Here is a 21,744-nt window from a genome sequence, read left to right as displayed (position 1 = left end):
TAAAATTTCTTGGTAAACGGGTGCAGTGACTTTGGTTTTCAAAAAACACAGTGGACCAACACCAGCAGATGACATTGCACCCCAAATCATCACAGACTGTGGAAACTTAACACTGGACTTCAAACAACTTGGTCTATGAGCTTCTCCACCCTTCCTCCAGACTCTTTGGTTTCCAAATGAAATACAAAACTTGCTCTCATCTGAAAAGAGGACTTTGGACCACTGGGCAACAGTCCATTTCTTCTTCTCCTTAGCTGAGGAGCTTATATACGCCTCTGATGTTGTCTGTGGTTCAGGAGTGGCTTAACAAGAGGAATACGACAACTGTAGCCAAATTCCTTGACACGTCTGTGTGTGGTGGCTCTTGATGCCTTGACCCCAGCCTCAGTCCATTCCTTGTGAAGTTCACCCAAATTCCTGAATCAGTTTTGTTTGACAAGCCTCTCAAGGCTGCGGTTCTCTCGGTTGGTTGTGCATCTTTTTCTTCCACACTTTTCCCTTCCACTCAACTTTCTGTTAACATGCTTGGATACAGCACTCTGTGAACAGCCAGCTTCTTTGGCAATGAATGTTTGTGGCTCACCCTCCTTGCGAACGGTTGTCAGTGTTTGGCTTCTTGTCAACTGTCAGATCAGCAGTCTTCCCCATGATTGTGTAGTCTAGTGAACCAAACTGAGAGACAATTTTGAAGGCTCAGGAAAACTTTGCAGGTGTTTTGAGTTGATTAGCTGATTGGCATGTCACCATATTCTAATGGACCCTTTTCACAAGCCTGTGATGACTCATTTCAGTGGTCATCATCATCATAAATCCTTTAAAGTTTTTTATATTTTGATTTTTAAAAATATGTATGTACGTTTATAACACTATACTTTGTATTATATCAGCTTTTCATCAAGTTGCGCGTCTATGGGAGGGACGGTAAATTTGACATTGTTCTCTCTTCTTACTGCCGATATCAGTCTCTCTCAATTTTTTTCCTTTGATTGAAAGTCGTGAAACCACTATCGTGTAGTTTTTCTTTTGCTATTTGAGTGAATGGGAATGCAAAAAATATATTTGTAGTACTCTCCCATTCACTGCTCTCGGATTTTACCCAACTATGACGACTTCCGCTATGAGAAACCCAGAAATGTGAGAAAGGTCCATTTGTTGAGATAGTGATTTGGTGGGTTTTTGTTAAATGTGAGCCAAAATCATCACAATTAAAAGAACCAAAGACTTAAACTACTTCAGTCTGTGTGCATTGAATTTATTTAATACACGAGTTTCACAATTTGAGTTACTGAACTATTCCACGACATTCTAATTTATTGAGATGCACCTGTATATATATATATACACACACACACGCACACACACACACACAAACAGAAAAGAAATGACAATTATGAATACTTGCAATTGAAATGAATGATTTTACTAAAACCCAAATGTTTTGTAGGTTAACTCTTTTCTTGACTATTATTTTCTTGTAAAAGAAGATGGGCTTTCCTTGCCACACCCTCAGAAAAAAGGTCACTGCTGCGGTGCCCTTTCAAAAGATACTAATATGTACACTTTAGGTACTAATGTGTGTCATTTATGGATATGGGCATTTATATGTACAAACCTATACCTTTTTCTTTTGCACCTTGGCGCACCACTTTGTTCCTTTTTTCTGAGTGTATAGAGATGTACGGAGTAGTACTATAATATAAATAAATTAATATTGTACTTCTCCTTCTTTTGTTTTGTAGGGGAATCCTGGTGTGTTAGGTCGGCAGGGCCCACAGGGGCCTCCAGGTTTGCCTGGTCCCCATGGACTTCGAGGTGAAAAGGGTCAGCGTGGATACATTGGAATGCCTGGATTCGCTGGCCCGAAAGGAGACCAGGTACATACAAATACACAGTCTTTCACAATTCTTATAAAACTCAATACAAGGAGCTTAATTCTGTTGTACTCTTTTGTATTAGGGCGATAAAGGAGATATAGGTTACTCTGGGTTAGATGGAGTGCCTGTAAGTGACATATTATTTTATATTATATTATATTATATTATATTATATTATATTATATTATGTTATATTATATTATATTATATTATATTATATTATATTATATTATATTATATGGTGATCATCTTCCAGGGTCATCCAGGTCCTGGTGGTCTCCCTGGGCTTCCAGGGAAGGATGGCTGTAACGGAACAAGGGGTGAACGAGGGTTGAATGGTGAGATAGGACAACCTGGCCCCCCAGGACCCAGGGTATGAGAAACGTTACAAGCATGTCTTCTTGAGACACAATGAAGTTACATATTATTTGTACTTTATATCATTTGTAATTTATCTTTCATATTGACTGGGTTCATTCTCACAGTAAATGACATCCATGACTCCCTTCCTTTTTGCTTGTTTCAGGGTGTCACCGGGTTAAAAGGATACAAAGGAGAAACCTGTATGAGAGAAATATTTACTCCTGGAATACCTGTATGTATAATGTCAAAAAATGAATGTGTTTACTTTACATTTTGTTACTACTGCATATATTCTGCACCAGGGGCGATTCTAGGATTTTCATTTTAGGGGGGCTCAGCCCCCAATGAGGGTATAATAACAATAAATCAATAAATAAATAATTAATTAAATAAATAAAATAAAAAATGTTTGACTAATAGGGGTTTTATAATATACTTATTGCAATATTCCACTGTATTGTATAAATAGGTATAACATTTGAGTGCTGAATAAGCCAAATAGAAGTCTTTCTGTTCTCACACACACTTGTTTACTGTACAAATACAAAATTGTACTGTTTGCATTTAGCTTGAGTACATGCACTAAAAACTATTTCAAGTTAAATTTTCAAATGAAAATAGCAACATGATTGTTTTATAAAGTATAAAAAAGTGTTTATGTGCTTCATTTTCGCTGGAGGAAACAGCTGTGGTGTGATGAGGGGTGAACACAGCGAAAACGTAGGCTACAGTAGATGGGGAACCGATTGCTCCCCCATGATATTTTATATACTGTATTTAAACTGCACAGATGCAGATATTATAACAGTTTATCGATAAACACAGACTTTGTCCTTTGTTTTTCGCTCTGCGCCACCGCGGTCTGCAAACTGAAAAACGCGCTGAAAGAAAGATGGGGAGGAGCCGATCGAAGTCTGCCCCAGATTTCCTATGAAAAATAAAGGGGACTGAGGCAATCACAAATTCGTGTATAGTTTATGGAGCTAATCGCAAAATTTTAAAGGGGCTGACGATCTCGTGACGATATCCTGGCAAAATATTTGCAGTGTTTACATTAGAGCTGCACGATCAATCCTTAAAATATGGATATACACATAATATAGATCTGGATTCAAACACCCACGCGATCTTATTCCTGAATGACAACGATTTAGTTATGTCTATTAGGACTGTTTCACATCGTGAGTGTCAGTGGAGCGTGAGAAGCACGTTTTGTCGCTGCCCATGTTAATGAATCAGAGGGTTGAGGTAAATGTGAACGCAGAAAAAGAAACACAAACACTTTTCAACCACATTATAATCATTATTTCTGTGTTACAGACATTTAAATAATAGAAGTACTGGGATAAAAGTTTATAGTTTGTGCATAAACACTTATTGTCTACAGTAGCGATCAAAACTAAAGTATCTTAACACTTATATGTATTGTAACGCTTATCCACTTCTGCCAGGAAGTGGCGACAACTGCCCGTTTAAAAAAAATATGTCATTGAATCATTTATTCAGTAGATTTCAACAGTTAAACAAGTCTTAATGAAGTGAGACACTGACTTCTCCTTCATGGAATGTTTTTTTTTATTATTTTATGTTTTTAAAAGTTTGTCAGAACCACTAGTAAATTACGTTATTTTGTTTAGTTTTCTTTTTTCTTCAAAATCATGAGAGAATCATTGACTCCAATTTATTAAAAACAACTAGGATTCTTAATTTGTCCAGAATCATGAAGCTCTTGTTTAAATGTTGTTTATTACTGCATATAATTCATTATAATGGAAGTTTAATTTCATAAAGTTCAAAATGCACCTACATTGTTTTGCATTTTGTCTTTTTCAGTTGAATAAAAAAAAAGCCGAAAAAAATTGTCTATGTATATTTCAGAGAGAATTTCTTAAGAAAAGTTTAAAAATCTTGTCTCGTTCTCGTGAACCCAGTCTCGTGTCTCGTCTCTTCTCGTGGGATAAGTGTCTCGTCACACCCCTAGGGCTGAGTAGTCAGTGTAGGGGGGCTGTAGCCCCACTAAAAATGGCCTAGCGACACCCATGTTCTGCATGCAGGGTGAGCAGTGCGAAAATGATTTGTGGGACAACTTTTGCTGTGTCATATAAAAGCAAACAATTAATTTCTTACACATTATCCTCATTCACAGGGTGCTGGTGGACAACCTGGAATACCTGGACCAGAAGTAAGTGCAAAAAAGCAGTTCTTAAACGAGCTGTGATGTATTACTTTATTTTAATCATTTTTAGTACAGTTTTATTTATTAGTTAGGTTTGTTTTGTTTGTGCGTGTCTCTGTTTGCATGTGCACAAAGGGACTGAGAGGGGTCTTTGGCCCACAAGGTCTACAAGGACGAGTTGGACCTGATGGATATATAGTAAGAAAAGCATTTACTTTTCAGATAGAACCATTTTTGATTCATCCATACTATCATGTAGACTGTGTTTTTGTTTTTGTTTTTATTTCAGCAGCTGTTTTTCTTTTTGTTGATTGTCTCAATTTCTACTTTTTTTGCAATATTCAAAAGATTGGTAAAACATTTGAATGTTTTTGAAAAAAACTTTAAAAAAACTTTTTTTTTAAATGCTAGGGCTTTAAAGGATTACCAGGTCCAAGAGGCCTACCGGTGAGTTTTGCATGTACCTATGAAACTGAAGATTCACCGAGAAGATTCTCTATCTGATGTTTACAGTTTATTAGCTCAGATTTGAAAACCTGAAAATCTTTGTTTAACTGCGAGACGTCTAGCATTTTTCATTTAACATGCACTTCTGCTTGTTCTGCGACTGCTAGATTATTTTAAATGTTCTTGAATGATATTTTGTTCTGTTTCTCTATAGGGAGACCCAGGAAGATCACTGCCTGGACCAAAAGGAGATGAGGTAAATAACACACATGGCAGTACTGTGTTTATATCATACATGAATTTGTGTTTAACAATATCATCTTGATTGTCTTACAGGGGGACCAGGGTTCTAAGGGTGTACCAGGTCCATTTGAATATGTGGAGCCCAATCCAGAAGACTGTATAAAAGGCGACAAGGTAAAACTTGCAAATGTGAAATGAGTTTTCAATCGTTAAGATTTTATAAGAACACCAGGCAGCTTGCAAAGGATCAAATGATGGTGTTTTTTTATAACATTTGTTGTAGGGGTGGAAAGGACAAAAAGGAATTTGTGGACCACGTGGCCTAGAGGTGAGTATTGCTTCATAATTGTTTAAATATATATTAGTCCTTATTACTTCTGAGGTAACATAGCAAGACTTGACATGTGATCGAAGTTAGTTCAAGCACAATAAATATGGTTTTACAGTCATTTATGTGTTTCTTAGGGTTATGCAGGGCCTCCAGCAGAAAAAGGGGAGAAAGGCGTACCTGGAATAGCTGGTCCCAGAGTAAGATTATTCACTAGTTTTCATATTAACTGAACAAACCAACACCGAAATCCTGACGATCCACACCTCAAACCAACAGATAAGACTACGATATATTAACAAAAATTCAACCAATCATAACACTCGAAAACACACATAAAAACATAGAATTCCAAACCAACCAATCAAAACATTTCAGACTAACCAATTTTAGAATTCCAATAACACCTCACATATAGATGTTATTTTACATATTCAGATTATGCAAGTATGAGTTAAAGGAGAAGTCCACTTCCAGAACAACAATTTACAGATAATGTACTCACCCCCTTGTCTTCCAAGATGTTCATGTCTTTCTTTCTTCAGTCATAAAGAAATTGTGTTTTTTGAGGAAAACATTTCAGGATGTTTGCATACTATCGCTAGTGTGATTAAAAAAAAATCTATGTGAAAATGACTGGCAACGACTGGTTCTTGAATTCTAAGATTGTAATCTTTAGACACCACACACTTTGCAAATTTTCCTGCAGACTGCATACAGCGACTGAGCCCAACTGGAACAGACCCGGTCCAACTGGGCATGATCCTTCATCAAGACCAAATTCCATTTGTAATCAGCATGACAGTCATGTAGTGTGTTCTCGGCTTTACAAACAAAGCATAATTCGACGCAGGATTTTCAAAATGATTGAAACTAAAAGACATTGCTGTGCTGACTATATTGGATTCGACAGTAATGTTGCACCACACAGTTGTGAGTAACTGTTTTTATTAGGTCGTCACTATTGCTTTGTCTGTTATTACAGATCGTTTGATATGTACTGAGTATTTATGCGTCCATCCATGAAGGATGTAGGCTGTCAAACATACACAACTATTAGCCAATCATAGCAGTGGGCGTTTACTTCTGAGTCTACAATCCGCCATGCCTATTCAAACAGAGCGTTCTGATAAGGGGGGTCAAAACAGGACAGAAAATAGCCTATTCTAAACTATCATGTTTTTTGAAGTGGACCTCAGTACAAAATAATAAAACATAATAATAATAAAAAGGCAGTTCATTATTCCTTACATTTTAAAATAAAGCCAGCAAACTAATTTAATAACCAAAACTCTCAACTTCATTCTTTGTTTACTTTTTCAGGTATATATGTTGTTGTGTTTTTTTTTTTTAAATAGGGCATGCCTGGATATCCAGGCAGACGAGGCGTTCAAGGATATAAGGTACACCTATTAATCATTTATAATTCTTATGAATAATGATTTATTTATTTTAAATTGATAGGTTTGTTCATTTATACTGTCTGACGCTATGTTTTTACATATACAGGGGATATTTGGGGATAATGGTCTCCCTGGTCTATTTGGCAACCCAGGGCCAAAGGTCAGACACACATTCTGACTAGACTATGCATTGTATGAAAGAAGCTGATTTAGTAAGAGTTATCTACTTGTAGTGTATTGTCATTTGTTTGCTGACAATGCTGCTGTGAATGTGTGACAGGGCTTCCCAGGTGACCCCGGACCTAAAGGAAACCCAGAGTACTGTTACAACCGTATGATCGGTAATAGAATTACCATTAAAACAAGCACACAAACACATGTGAAATGTTAGGTCTGAGGTTATGTACCATGAAGAGTGTGTCAGTTTATTTCTTACTTATATTAGCTGTGCAAACTAGAATGCTTTATATTGAGAGCTTCAAATGAGCCAGATCTTAAATTGATTTTAAATTGAAAAAGGTAATTAAATTAAGTATTCAGTTTTGTGTATTATAAAATCGTGTGGTTTTAAATGTGTGCTGTAGGTGGATGTGGAGATCCTGGGCTTCCTGGTGCAGCCGGACCACCTGGGGATAGAGGGGGGATAGGTATACCTGGACCCCCTGGTTATCCAGGAGCATCTATAACAGGTGTGACTTATCCTAAATGTTACCTCTGTATGGTCTTAGTGTCTGTTTTTCTTTCTTTTTTCGATTCTCTTTCTAACTTTCCTCTGCTTTTAGGTTCAGTGGGTGAATCTGGTCTGCAGGGTCTTAATGGACTCAAAGGAGAAAAAGGAGACCCAGGAACAATAATTGGCGATTTTCCAAACTATGGTAATATTTCTGACTTTTTAATGTTTACTTGCCAAAATAAAATTCAGTACACATTTTTTTTAATATATATAAATATATATATATATATATATATATATATATATATATATGCAGTGCACAGCATAAATGAGTACACCCCCTCTAAAACTTAACAAATTCAGCAATTACTCTTTACTTAGAAGACATGTTAGGGTTCTTTGGAGATATAATGTTTCAACAAGCCTGCTTGATCAATTACTAAAAAAGAATGTCAAAAATATTCAGGAAAATATTTTTTTCATTATTATTACACCCTCCTGAAAGTTACTAAATAAAACTACAAAAGAAAATTCTAGATCATTTCAGATCCAAAAGCATCCAAAATGTTGTGGTGTTGCTATAGGAGGAGTACAGTGAGAAGCGCATGGTTCCCACAGTGACGTTCAGTGGTAGTAAAGTTCTTATATTAGGATGTATGAGTGCTGAAGGTGTGAGGGAGTTGTGCTTTATCAATGCTGTCATGAATTCACACACCACTGTGAGATGTAATACAAAAACGTGAAACAGAAGACGCTACCGTCTCCTCATTCCCTGCATTGTTGGGCATTTTTTTAACATGACAATGAATATATTTATTCTCTCTTGGTGAAAATCCTTCAGTGGACATGTATTTCACCCAATCGTAAAACTCTTGAGCAGCTGTGGGGGATTCTGGGGGATTCATTAAAAAGAATGGTCTAATTTGCTTATTTTACAGAAAATATTGGCATATATTTTTTTGTTTTTATTAAGTATATGTTTAATGTTTTAATTTTGCCATCTTCCAATAGATTATTTTTAGAAATTAAAAAAAAATCATGTTTTTTCATTGTGCATTCCAATTTAATCTTAATCAAACTGCAGTTAGGTTATTTTGATATGAAGAAAAAATAACTAAAAATACAGCTAACTAATACAATAAAACACTATAAAAACATGATAACATAATTGAAAAATTGAAAATTACAAAAAAAAACCCACCTGTTTTTGTAATGAAAAAAAAGAGATTTTTTATGGTTTTGTAATACAATTTATTAACATATAATTGCTTTTCCTTTAGGGGAACCTGGAAAACCGGGCCATCCTGGACCCAAAGGACTAAAAGGAAGTCCTGGGACTCCTGGTGAGCAGACATGGATTTTTTTTTTTCTCTCAAATTGTTACGTTTTTTATTGTTTGTCTTAACCACCCCTGACAAATAGTTGTGATTGAGTCACATCAAACTATTTGTACAAACCTGTATAAAATGCATGTTAGTTAGAAATGATAATAATCATAATTATGTTTATAATTAAACATTTGAGAGCATGTGTTTATTTAGTTCCAGCGATGCTTTCGTTCACTTTTATAATTCCCTTTTTTCACTGAGGTGACATATTTCTTTTGATTTCATTTGTTATTAATATTAATACAATATTTAGCATGTTTAGTGTAGACTCACTAACCCATGTCTCATTTTGTTGACATGAATGATAATGTACATGTGTGTGCATCATCACTAAAGTTGTTGTGTGTTTTTCAAAGCATGTCTTGTTTGCCTGCTTGCATGTTGTCTTTGTGTTCATGTCCAACCTGTTACGGTGTCAACATTTGTCTCGTCATATGTTTCGAGTGAACAGCTTGTGGTGAGCACAATGTTTTGACTGTCACATACATTTATCTAACACCTTTATACATGTAACATCATACTTACTTATATAAGTCATGCTACTTTGATAGTTACACTATCATTCTAAAGAAATACAGCTAATACACTGTGATGAGAGTATCTGTCTGTGATGTAGGTTTCTACTGCCTGCCTGGTGAGCGTGGAGATACCGGACACAATGGAATTAGAGGAACTCCTGGAATAAAAGGTGTTCAGGGGAGAAAAGGTGAGTTTTTTATATTTTTATATTTATACGACGATTTATAAACATGTATGAATTCCATTGCATTATATTTTAAATATCAAACTGAGTGGTGTCTGGAAATTATGTAGTGTTTTTTATTTCCACAGAACTAGCTTTTTCTTCTTTTACTTGTCTTTTTCTTTCCTTTTTTATTTATCTTTATCTTCTTTGTTTATCAACTGGTCTCAGTGTGATTTTTGTTTCAGTTTGGGGTCAGTAAGATTTTTCTTTTTAAGAAATGAATACCATAATACATTGACACATTGATCAAAAGTGACAATAAAGACATTTATAATGTTACAATATATTTCTATTTTTAATAAAGGCTGTTCTTTTGAACTTTCTTTTCATTAAAAAATTTTCTAAAAAATGCATTATGGTTTCTACAAAAATATTAAATATATCAAAGCAACTGTTTTCAATTTTTTTAATAATAAGAAAGGTTTCTTGAGCAGCAAATCAGCATATTAGAACGATTTCTGAAGGATCATGTGACACTGAAGACTGCAGTAATGATGCTGAAAAATTGGCTTTGCCATCACAGGAATAAATGACATTTTAAAATACATACAATTAAAAAAAAAAACTATTATTTTAAATTGTAATAATATTTCACATTAAATAAATGCAGTTTAAGAAAAAAAAATCTTCCCTCAAACTTTTAAACAATGAAGTCAGTCATTTTGTTTTATTTTGTCAAATGTTACTGTAAATGTTTTGCGTAGAATATGTGCTTTTTTGGAATGCAATACAGTATTATTTGTAAATTTTTAGATGTGACGTAATTTCCAAAAACGTAATTGTGCAAATAAAATTTTGCAGTGCATATAATGTACTATACTGTGTACAGTTTATAGTTTATCTTATGAATAGGTCCATATCAAATATGTACCTTTTTTTTTCATTTTTATGCAATAATAAATGTAGTATGCAGCTCATTTGTGAGAAACCCGTTTCTGCCACTGAGTAAAAAATAAAGTTATTGTGACTTTTTATCTCACAATTCTGACTTTTTTTTTCTCAGAATTGCGTTATACAAACTCGAAATTGCATGTTATAAAGTCAGAATTGCGAGATATAAAGTCACATTTCTAACTTTCTTTTTCAGAATTGTGTGATATAAACTCAGTTACGAGAAATAAAGTCAGAATTGCAAGTTTCTGACTGTTTTCTTTTAAAAGTGAGTTTGTATCTTGCAGTTCTGACTTTTGAGATCTAAACTCACAATTGTGAGTTATAAAGTCAGAATTATGAGATATAAAGTCACGTTTCCAACTTTTTTTCTCAGAATTGTGATATAAACTCACAGTTGCGAGACAGTTTTTCTCACAAATGTGGGTTTGTATTGTGCAGTTCGGAGGTTTTTCTTGCAATTGCAAGTTTATATCTCACAATTCTAAGAAAAACGTCAGAATTGCGAGTTTATATCTTGCAATTCTGACTTTATAACTCTCAATTGAGAGTTTAGATTACACAATTCTGATTTCATTTCTCAGAATTGCGAGTTTATATCTCAGTTCTGACTTTTTAACTCGCAGTTGCGAATTTATATCACACAGTTCTGAGACAAAAAGTCAGAATTACAAGTTTGCATCGTAATTGTGAGAAAAATGGTCAGAATTGCAAGTTTGCATTATGCAATTGTGAGAAAAAAAGTCCGAATTGCAAGTTTGCATCATGCAATTGTGAGAAAATGGTCAGAACTGCAAGTTTGTATCACGCAATTGCGAGAAAAATGTCAGAATTGTGAGATAAAAAGTTGCAGTAACGTTTTTTGTTTTATTCAGTGGCAGAAACGGGTTTCCAAAGAAAGCATCAAGTTAGCCAAAATATTTAAGAATTGAACATTCAGCCAGAGGAATCTGTATGAGTGGTTGGTATAAATATGCAGAAGCCGTAGGAGCGTCTTATGTGGTGCTGTCCATGGTACTGGATCATTTTTCCTTCTTTTGTCCCAACTGTAAAGTTGTGTGTATTGTGTATCAGTGTCCATTAGGAGGCAGCAAAGTGTGCATCTTTTCTAATCCAAATATGGGCATGGGCATTCTTTGTGTTTCCTTTAGGTCCTGATGGGGGATGTGCATGTGAACCCCTTGGTGATCTACCTGGCTATCCTGGCCCCCCAGGCCCTCCGGGCGTCTGTGGTAATCCTGGGCTAAAAGGGTTACGGGGTCCTCGTGGTGATATTGGACCCTACGGAGAAAGGGGTGTGGCGGGTGTAACTGTACGTAAGCCTGGTTGAAATTCATGTGGGAATAAAATAAATTTGTGTCGTGCTTGCCTGTGTGTGTATTTAATGATTTCTATTTGTTTGTGTCCCCTGTTGTTTCTCAGGGTCCCAGAGGCTTTGCTGGTGTCAGAGGGCTTAAAGGACAGAAAGGAGATGTTATGGTGATGTGCCAAAAGGGTGAAGCATATTTGCTGTTAATACATTTTTTAAAACATTTCAAGACTCAACCAAAATGTTCTAACATCTAAGGATGAGTTCTATATTATATATATTGTATATACAGCAGGAACTGTTATGAAGTTAAATGCCTGATAATGAAACTATAATGCAGTTTCTTTATCCCTGCACATTTTGATTTAAGTTTTATATTTCTTCTAATTTTTCTTAAATTATCTAGAAAATGCCTCATCTTTATTTTACATACAAACTTACAAACAGATATGAGAACTTGTTATGAAATTTTTGCATAATGTTAAAGGGGATAAAGGTGATGCAGGATCTGTTGGACCATGTGGAAGACCAGGGTATAATGGGAGGAGAGGGGCTGATGGGAAGGAGGGTCCCCCTGGAGATCCTGGACCTCTGGTAAGACATGTAAACAATTATAAATTTATATTTAAAAAAAAAATAGATAGTTGCACAGTAGTACTGTACATACTAATGATTTCTGAAGATCACGTAATACTAAAGACTTAAAGAATAATGGCTACTGAAAATTCAGCTTTATCATCACAGGGATAAATTGCATTTTAAAATGTAATAAAATAGAAAATAGTTATTTGAAATTGTAACAATATTTGACAATATTACTGATTTTACTGTATATTTACCAAATAAATGCAGCCTTAATGTCATAGTATTTGACAGTTCATTACTGACTGTAATTTACAGTCATTAATTCATTTTTTTTTCTTCCCAGGGAGATAGTATTGTTGGTCCGCCAGGTGGCAGGGGGTGTCCAGGAGCCCCTGGTGTGAAAGGCTCCAGAGGTCCATCTGGTCCTCCTGGCCCTAATATGATGGGGTCAATTGGGCGACGAGGGGAACAGGGGGACCCAGGACCTCAAGGACAGACAGGACCCCCTGGTCCTAAAGGCATTCAAGGTAAGAGTCACAGTTCTGAGTGAGGTTTATATTCTATTGCAATGACACATTGCTATTCAACCAGTATTTCAGCTGTTTACAGTATACAGTTTGTTGAAAACTAATCTCAGAATGAAGATGTTGAAATCTGTTAATGTGTAATGTACAATCCCATTCAGAAGTTTGGAGTTAGTAAGAATTTCTTAAAAAAAATAATAATAATTTTTGTGAGGCACATGTCTTAACTGTTGATTTTTTTGGTAGGTGATACATTGCCTTGTGGGCCTGCCACAAATGGAGCCCCTGGTTGCAAAGGAATGCCTGGTTATAAAGGTAAAATACATAAAAAATAATAATAATAATAAAAGTTGAATTGTTCGGGATACAAAGAAAAACCCACATGTAATGTCAACAGAAATACAGGCTGCTCTGAAAAAAGACAGTGTGGTTGTTTCAAGGAGCACAATACGACGATACCTGTATATATATAGATAGAGATAGATAGATAGATAGATAGATACAGTTGAGATCAAAGGTTTGCATCCCCCTTTCAGAATCATTAAAAATGTTAATTAGTTTACCTAAATAAGAGGGATCATACAAAATGCATGTTGTTGTTTATTTATGATGCATTAAGAGCCGGGGGTTGAAAACTTTTTGATTACTAAATGTAAACATCTTTTATGTGAAATATCTTTTTCAGGTCAGTACTAAATAAACAATAACATGCATTTTGTATGATCCCTCTTATTTTGGTAAAATAATCAACATTTAATGATCCTGAAAGGGCGATGCAAACTTTTGACCTCAACTGTATAAAAATATTTTCTGAATGAAAGTGAGTTTCTTTTTGGCTGAAAAAAAGAAAGGATTCAACTGATGGAATAAGAGCATTAAAAGCGTAAAGTCTTCTTTGTTATGCTGTATATGTTAATTGTATTATAAATTATATTTTGTTGTACATACTTTTGCTCATTATTGGGGGCCCATTGTTTTTTAAAATTAACTGAACACAATGCGGTGGACGTTCAGTGGTGCCAAAATATGTTGTGATGGCTGAATTCCTTCGACAGGATTGAATTTTGTCTAGAGAAATAATTGTAATTTTGAAAGAAATTTGATTTGAATTTCTCAACTTTCAAATGTATTTTACAAATCAAAGACAAACAGGCATAATTAGTCAGACTTAGTGATCTAGTTATTGATCATTAAGCAAAATGTGCGTTGAGCTGATGAAGTTAGTCTGTTCTGAACTTTTACATTTCTTTAAAAAGCATTTTTCTTAAACTGCAAGTATATAAATTGAAAGGGCTGCAAATTGTCATGGCACTTATGACTTTTATCAGATTCAGTGTATGACTAAAATGTTTTTTTTCCAGGTGAGAAAGGTATGCCTGGAAATCCAGGAAACATAGGACAAAATGGACTATGTGGTCCCAAGGGAGAGTGTGGAGACCCTGGAGATATTTGGTTAGCAGGATGTCAAGGTAGAGGAATATAATATACATTTTTGGTGTATTAAAACATTTCTGTTCAACTTTATGAATATTTCTATATCTGCATGATAATCCACAGTATCAACTCGACTGTAGCGCATCAAGCTGGAAAGTTCAAAAATCTAATATCCCTGCAATCTCATCCGCAGGTCCGGTTGGATTATCAGGAGATCCGGGTGAAAATGGCCCAGAAGGCATCAGTATTAGTGGCTCATCTGGCCCAACTGGTTATCGTGGACCCCAGGGTCTGAAAGGGTGTTCTGGAGACTCTGTTATAGGGGCCCCAGGACCGTTGGGGCCCCATGGGATTCAGGGAAGTCAGGGCCCTAAAGGTGTTCCGGGACCTCCTGGACCAATTGGATTGCAAGGTACAATATTCGGACATTAGGAATTGAATAATATCTGGCAAACAAGATATAAGGAATCTAGTATTTAATGGTTATTATGTCCTGAAAATATCCCAGGAGCTACTAATATAATCAGTATCAATTGACTTTTTCTGCAGGTCCATCTGGAACTCCTGGATTTCCTGGTAGAAAAGGGGAAAAGGGAATATGTGGTACACCAGGAGCTCCTGGTTGCCCAGGTCCGAGACCAGAGCAGTGTGCCAAAGGACAAGCTGGGTTATGTGGTAAACCAGGACCACGAGGCTTCACTGGACAGAGGGGTGAGTAGAGACCACTGTGTCAACAGAAGCTTGTTGAGATTCTTCTCATAATAATGTCACTTTTCTGTGTTAGGCTGCCCTGGAGAGAGAGGATCACCTGGGGAGGCAGGATCTCCATGCATTGGAGCCAAAGGAGAATGTGGTAGGCCTGGTATTCCAGGCAATCAAGGATGCTCAGGCCTTCAGGGACCTTTAGGACTCAACGGGGACAATGGAAACCCTGGAAACCCTGGACCAAAGGGTAAAGAGTCTTTCCACAGTACTCTTACGCTCACCAAGTGAGCATCTAATTCATTTAATACAAGATACAGTAATGTTGTGAAATATTACTGCAGTGAAAAACACTGTTTTCTATTTTAATTTATTTTATAATGTAATTTTCAGCAACATTACATTACAGTCCTCAGTGGCACATGATACTTTAGAAATCATTCAAACATGCTGATTTGGTGTTCAGTAAATAGAGTTGAAAAGTTGAAAGAGAGTTGATGAATTTTTTTTTGGGATTTGTATTTATTTATTTTTTTAATGAATATGAAGTTGATGTGTTCTTGCTCAATAAAAGCATTAAATACATAATATTAAATTAATTAATTAAAAGATTATATTATAATTAAATATTAATAATGATCATATTAATATTAAATGCCATTATTACTGTGTAATATTAATGGTTAATAAAAATAAATAAATACATTAAAATCGTGCTGACTCCAAACATTTGAGGAAAGTATACTGCATTTATGTAGGCATTAGCTACATTCAAGCTTTTTTTTTCTATGTGTGTTATATCAGATTTCCATTCAAATATATGTTTTATAGATATTTAGAAATAAATACAAAGAGGCTGTCAGTAGGTTATTTGATTCTCAATTGTCATGTGGTATTGGTACTCAGGTTTGTGTGGATTTCCTGGTCAAGATGGCTTTCCTGGTAACTTAGGGAAGACCGGCCCTTTAGGGGCTCCTGGATCGAAAGGCTTAAGGGGTCTCAATGGATATCCAGGTTGTCCAGGGGTAAACGGAACCAAGGGCCAGAAAGGTACTTTAAAACACCGTAAAGTGTGACCCTGGACCACAAAACCAATGAAAAGTAGCACGGGTATATTTGTAGCAATAGCCAACAATACACTGTATGAGTCAAAATTATCAATTTGTCATTTATGCCAAAAATCATTAGGATGTTAAGTAAAGATCATGTTCCATGAAGACATTTTGTAAATTTCCTACCGTAAATATATCAAAATTTAATTTTTGATTAGTAATATGCATTGCTAATAACTTTATTTGTATAACTTTAAAGGCAATTTTTTTGCACCCTCAGATTCCAGATTTTCAAATAGTTATATCTCTTAGTTATGCAGCTTAGTTATGCAGTATAAATCTTAATTTCAAAAAAATTGACGGTTATGACTGGTTTTGTGGTCCTGGGTCACAAATGTGAAATACCGTATTGGCATGCTTTAGGTCAGGTCTAATATGATGATAGCAGTTAAATGTATGAAATATACCTATATTGTTCTTATATGTTTCCTGTATTTTACAGGATGTTGTGGGCAACCAGGACCTCCAGGAGATCTGATTTCAGTCCCAGTGAAAGGCCAGATAGGGCCACCTGGACTTCATGGGCAGAATGGTCTTTTTGGAGAAAGGGGTAAATCTGTAACAGATACTCAAATTCTATAATGGTTTTTAACCTTGGGAGAGAACAAAACACCAGATCATGTGGTTTACTTGCAGGTAACAAGGGTGACCCAGGTCCGCCTGGACCACCTGGGTATCCGGGACGTAATGGATCTCCTGGGTTTGAATGTGGCCAGCGTGGACTGCCAGGCGTTCCTGGGCAGCCTGGTGAGCCTGGTGCATGTGGGCAGCGTGGGCTAATAGGAACTGTGGGAGTCCCAGGATGTAATGGTGATCCAGTAAGTGGAAGGTCTTTTTTAAATATGAATCTTATTTAATTCTTACCAAATTATTAGATTGTTCTGACAGATATACTGTAGATGGTGGACTGTATAACATAAACAGGACTGTAAATTAATTGTGACTTTATATATGTAAATCATAGCCATTAACACTTGTTTCTTTGTAGGGTGATCCTGGATTGTCTGGTCAGCCAGGAACCCCTGGTTTCCCTGGGTTTGATGGTCCTAAAGGTAAAATAATAATCGAAACCAACACAACCCTTAAAAATTTTGGGAATATTTTATTGTTTTTGAAAGAAGTCTCTTATGCTCACCAAAGCTGCATTCATTTGATCAAAAATACACGAAAAAAGCTGATAATGTATAATAAAATGTATTTTAAAATGTAGTTTATTCCTATGATGGCAAAGCTGAATTTTTAGCATCATTACTCCAGTCTTTAGTGTCACATCATCCTTCAGGTTTCATTATAATATGCTTAAGAAACATTTCTTATCATTATCAATGTTGAAAATAGGTTTTGCTGCTTAATATTTATTTGAAATATAATCTTTTGTAGCACAGTAGGAGTGTGTACTGATTTTTGATCAATTAAATTCATCCTTGCTGGATAAAAGTATTAATTTCTTTAAAAAACAAAATCATACTGACCCCAAACCTTTGTACATATGCAAACCTATGACCCATACACAATCGTATTATAGTTATTTAACCCTCCTTTAAAGTGATATTTTTTGCACAATCTCCTTATACTGTTTTGTATAGGCGACAAAGGTGAATCTATTGGTGAACCAGGACAAACAGGTCAAAGAGGGCCATGTGGAGACAACGGCGTGACAGGTAATATTCACCCTATTGACCTCTTTTATCCTCTCTTAAAAACAAAGGAGCTATAGAATCACTATTTTCCTCCTCAATAGCTCCCCCTGGCGCCAGAGGAGACTTCGGTGACCCTGGTCCACAAGGGCCTAGGGGAATCTGTGGTCCACCTGGACCATGTGGGAACAATGGCCTGACTGGGCCTCAAGGTAAAATGCCCTTTGTTAAAAGAAAAGTTCATTCAAAAATGAAAATTCAGTCATCAATTACTCACGCTTAAGTCTGTAAGACCTTCATTCATATTCGCTACACAAATTGAGATATTTTTGATGAAATCCAAAAGCTTTCTGACCCTGCATAGACAGCAACACAACTACCACTTTCAAGGCCCAGAAAGGTTTTAAAGGAGAAGTCCACTTCCAAAACAAAGATTCACATATAATGTACTCACCCCCTTGTCATCCAAGATGTTCATGTCTTTTTTTCTTCAGTCGTAAAGAAATTATGTTTTTTGAGGAAAACATTTCTGCATTTTTCTCCATATAATGGACTGATATGGTGCCCCAATTTTGAACTTCCAAAAGGCAGTTTAAATGCGAAGAAATTAAAATAATTTCTTTATGACTGAAGAAAGAAAGACATGAACATCTTGGATGACAAGCGGGTGAGTACATTATATGTGAATCTTTGTTTTGGAAGTGGACTTCTCCTTTAAGAACATTATATTAAGTCCTTTTTGTGCGCAAAGAAAACAAAAAATACTCATTTTTATTTAACAATTTCTCTTCCCTGTCTTTGATGAAAAAGTATCCTCATAGCTTCATAAAACTGAACCACTGATGTCACATGGACTATTTTATCGATGTCCTTACTGCCTTTCTGGGCCTTGAACCTGGTAGTTGTGTTGCTGTCTATGCAGGGTCAGAAAGCACTCAGATTTCATCAAGAATATCTTAATTTGCGTTCCAAAGATTTTTGGGTGAAGTATATCTTTAAATGGATAGATCAGACTCTAAATTAGCAGATACACACATCATCTAAAATCCATATTAATGCACCTTCTGTCTTTCAGGAGTCGTTGGGCCCCCAGGTCCATGTGGAAGACATGGTCCAGAAGGTCCTGTGGGGCCTCCAGGTCCACCGGGCCCTAAAGGAAACCAAGGATGCAGTGGCCTTAGAGGTTTGACTGTTTATGCAATGTACAAACAAACTAATGCTGCCACTAATTTTAATACTGGAACAATCATGTGTACATTTTAAACTGATATCTTTTCACTTTCAGGACCTACAGGCCCCCCAGGTATCCATGGACTGGACGGCCTGAAGGGGGACAAGGGTGAAAAGGGATATCGAGGTGAGATTCGTTCGTAATTTGTTTGTGCTGTCAGAAGTATGTTTTGATACTGCCAGCTTGAAAACACTCCGCGTCTTTCATCGTCTTTTAGGACCGGAATTAAATGGTGAAAGGGGCTGTAATGGGGTGAATGGAGACAGGGGCATTCCAGGAAACCCAGGGTTGAGAGGCCCATCAAAACCAGGTGTTCGAGGTCCAAACGGACAGAATGGCCCCCGAGGTACATAACTCATAATCCTATTCAACCAGTTCATAACCGTTCATAATGATGATTTCTGTATGAAAAAACAACTGACTTCTCAATTTTAATCAATTGTCATTTTTATGAAACGATATTGATTCTTAAATTCCAAGAGTCGGAACATCATAGCGCCCAACTTCTATCAACTTCCATCCAATAAATCGCAATAAGCTTTGTGCTTTCTTTTGATATGAAACAAAGTCTCAGATTTCAAATTCTGTCCATTTTATTACAATGGTTAAACAATAAATGCAGTTTAAGTGCTGTTTAAATGCCGTTTAACATCATGAAATTTTGCACATGTGCCAAAATGGCGAATACTTACATCTGATATGGGTTTCAGAAGTGGTTGTGGCAAAATGACTTAGTAGCGCCACCTATAAAATTTCAACGAAGTGCCCCTCGAGCTACGTTTCACGTAAATGTACGAAATTCAGTAGACACATGTAACACACCAATACCTACACAAATTTCCCCTGGTACGAGGTCCAAAACCCAACAGGAAGTCTGTTATTTAGAACCCGAGCACCAATGGTGCGAGGACCCTATTGGAATTGCTCAGTTTCTTCTTCTTCTCCAAAATGAATCACATTTTTGAGGGCCTAAACATGCTCGAAAACTCATGACACTTTGCACATGTTCCAAAGTGGTGAGAATTTACATCTGATATGGGTTTCAGAAGTGGGTGTGTCAAAATGGCTCGATAGCGCCACCTATAAAGTTTAAACGAAGTGTCCCTTGAGCTACATTTCACGTACATGTACGAAATTTGGTAGACATATGCAACACACCAATACCTACAAAAAAGTCCCAGGTACAAAGTCCAAAACCCAACATCGGTTATTTTGAATTTTCCCTGCAAGTTTTGTGCCGTTTTTGCCATTTTCAGGTGTTGTATTTAAACAAACTCTTCCTAGAGATTTATTCAGATCAACACCAGATTTGGTTAGCGTAATCTAAAGCCCTTTGTGACGTTAAATTGTGAAGTTTTCATTGAAGGGCGAGTCCGTGGAAGCCTGACAAGCTTCAGTGTTTCGCCATGAAACGGAAGTTGTTATAATTCATGTTTACAATATCTGATCTGCACCAAAATGTACATGTTTGAGAAGAGTCCTGTCCTGAACATACTCCATTTTAGTCATAGTGCCACCTTGTGGCAACAGGAAGTGGCATATTTTATGCTCTAACAAACTCCTTATAGAAATGTAATAATTTTATTTGCTCAGTCTACTTTAAAGGCATTTGCAATGATAAATTGCGAAGATCTTGAGTTTCCGTTAAAAGGCGTGTCCGTGGCAGCCTGACAAAGTTCGCAGTTTTGCCATGTAAAAGGAAGTTGTTATAATTCCCCAATGCCCCTAACTTCACGTTTGATAAGAGTCCTGGCATGAACACATCTAAAGGCAAATATACTGTTATAATCATAGTGCCACCTGCTGGCAACAGGAAATATTTTACACTAGCTTATACATACAATGTTCAGTCATCATCAAACTTCATGTTTGGTATAACTCCTGGCCCGAAGACATGTAAAAGCCAATATTCAGTGCCACCTATTGACAACGGGATATGTCATGTTTTACGCTAACTCAAACATACCATGTTCTTTCTGCACCAAACTTCATATGTTTGATCAAAGTCCTGACTTGAAGACATCTACCTGCCAGTATTCAGTTATAGTCATAGCACCACCAGCTGGCAGCAGGAAGTTTGGCACATACAAATGACTTTGACATATTCCTCCTATATTTACCACTTTAAATGCATATTGCTCATGGTTCGCTTTTTTTCTAAACCCAACGGGTGGCGGTGAACCTGGGGGCAAGGGCCCTTTCAACACTGTATGCAGCTTTAATCATTGTAATTTTTACTCTTTTTATTACGGTCTATTTTCTATAGGAGACCCTGGTCCAATGGGTCCTGTAGGCTTTCGTGGTGAAGAATGTAAGACTCCTAACCCTGGACCTTGTGGAGATCGAGGTTATGCTGGGCTAGATGGATGTCCAGGTGTGTGTGGTCATTTGGAGGCTTAAATAGGATTTGAGGTCTAAGTTGGAAAGCACTGCTACAAATCTATGGCAAATCTAAGGTTATGTGTTCATGCATAGAATTGTGTACATGGTGTATGTTTTGCTGTTCCAGGGCCCGAGGGAGAAAAAGGAGAGGCAGGCAGTGTGTTCACAGAGGCTGGTAATTTTGGAGACCCAGGTTGTCCTGGGTCACCAGGGTTTAAAGGAGAAAAAGGAATCTGTGGGGCCAGTGGCCTCCGAGGGTGTGACGGCCTAGAAGGTCCAAAAGGTAAAAGAAACAGC

The 21,744-nt window shown here is 36.4% G+C and overlaps 1 protein-coding gene across 3 annotated transcripts in view; it reads left to right on the top strand.

The window, feature by feature from the left end:
- The window catches only part of col4a4 (collagen, type IV, alpha 4), a 55,543-nt gene that overhangs the window by 25,571 nt on the left and 8,228 nt on the right, over window positions 1–21,744 (top strand). For all 3 annotated transcript variants that reach the window (XM_051129274.1, XM_051129271.1, XM_051129272.1), the window contains 38 exons: window positions 1,740–1,874; window positions 1,957–2,001; window positions 2,131–2,247; window positions 2,401–2,469; window positions 4,384–4,419; window positions 4,549–4,611; window positions 4,825–4,860; window positions 5,075–5,116; window positions 5,197–5,277; window positions 5,387–5,431; window positions 5,569–5,631; window positions 6,790–6,834; window positions 6,941–6,994; window positions 7,115–7,175; window positions 7,419–7,523; window positions 7,617–7,709; window positions 8,788–8,850; window positions 9,512–9,601; window positions 11,683–11,843; window positions 11,954–12,026; window positions 12,328–12,434; window positions 12,769–12,952; window positions 13,196–13,264; window positions 14,311–14,418; window positions 14,577–14,795; window positions 14,933–15,094; window positions 15,168–15,335; window positions 15,992–16,135; window positions 16,640–16,747; window positions 16,834–17,015; window positions 17,186–17,249; window positions 17,784–17,858; window positions 17,939–18,046; window positions 18,910–19,017; window positions 19,120–19,191; window positions 19,283–19,411; window positions 21,332–21,439; window positions 21,575–21,730. In XM_051129274.1, the coding sequence (XP_050985231.1) occupies window positions 1,842–1,874; window positions 1,957–2,001; window positions 2,131–2,247; window positions 2,401–2,469; window positions 4,384–4,419; window positions 4,549–4,611; window positions 4,825–4,860; window positions 5,075–5,116; window positions 5,197–5,277; window positions 5,387–5,431; window positions 5,569–5,631; window positions 6,790–6,834; window positions 6,941–6,994; window positions 7,115–7,175; window positions 7,419–7,523; window positions 7,617–7,709; window positions 8,788–8,850; window positions 9,512–9,601; window positions 11,683–11,843; window positions 11,954–12,026; window positions 12,328–12,434; window positions 12,769–12,952; window positions 13,196–13,264; window positions 14,311–14,418; window positions 14,577–14,795; window positions 14,933–15,094; window positions 15,168–15,335; window positions 15,992–16,135; window positions 16,640–16,747; window positions 16,834–17,015; window positions 17,186–17,249; window positions 17,784–17,858; window positions 17,939–18,046; window positions 18,910–19,017; window positions 19,120–19,191; window positions 19,283–19,411; window positions 21,332–21,439; window positions 21,575–21,730 (3,646 nt within the window). In that variant the 5' untranslated portion in view covers window positions 1,740–1,841. The remainder of the gene's footprint in view (window positions 1–1,739; window positions 1,875–1,956; window positions 2,002–2,130; window positions 2,248–2,400; window positions 2,470–4,383; window positions 4,420–4,548; window positions 4,612–4,824; window positions 4,861–5,074; window positions 5,117–5,196; window positions 5,278–5,386; window positions 5,432–5,568; window positions 5,632–6,789; window positions 6,835–6,940; window positions 6,995–7,114; window positions 7,176–7,418; window positions 7,524–7,616; window positions 7,710–8,787; window positions 8,851–9,511; window positions 9,602–11,682; window positions 11,844–11,953; window positions 12,027–12,327; window positions 12,435–12,768; window positions 12,953–13,195; window positions 13,265–14,310; window positions 14,419–14,576; window positions 14,796–14,932; window positions 15,095–15,167; window positions 15,336–15,991; window positions 16,136–16,639; window positions 16,748–16,833; window positions 17,016–17,185; window positions 17,250–17,783; window positions 17,859–17,938; window positions 18,047–18,909; window positions 19,018–19,119; window positions 19,192–19,282; window positions 19,412–21,331; window positions 21,440–21,574; window positions 21,731–21,744) is intronic.

Source organism: Labeo rohita, chromosome 15, assembly GCF_022985175.1.
Source record: "Labeo rohita strain BAU-BD-2019 chromosome 15, IGBB_LRoh.1.0, whole genome shotgun sequence".
Classification (NCBI taxonomy): Eukaryota; Metazoa; Chordata; class Actinopteri; order Cypriniformes; family Cyprinidae; genus Labeo; species Labeo rohita.
The sequence above is the reverse complement of the archived record's forward strand: the minus strand, read 5'-3'. Positions and strand labels throughout refer to the sequence as shown.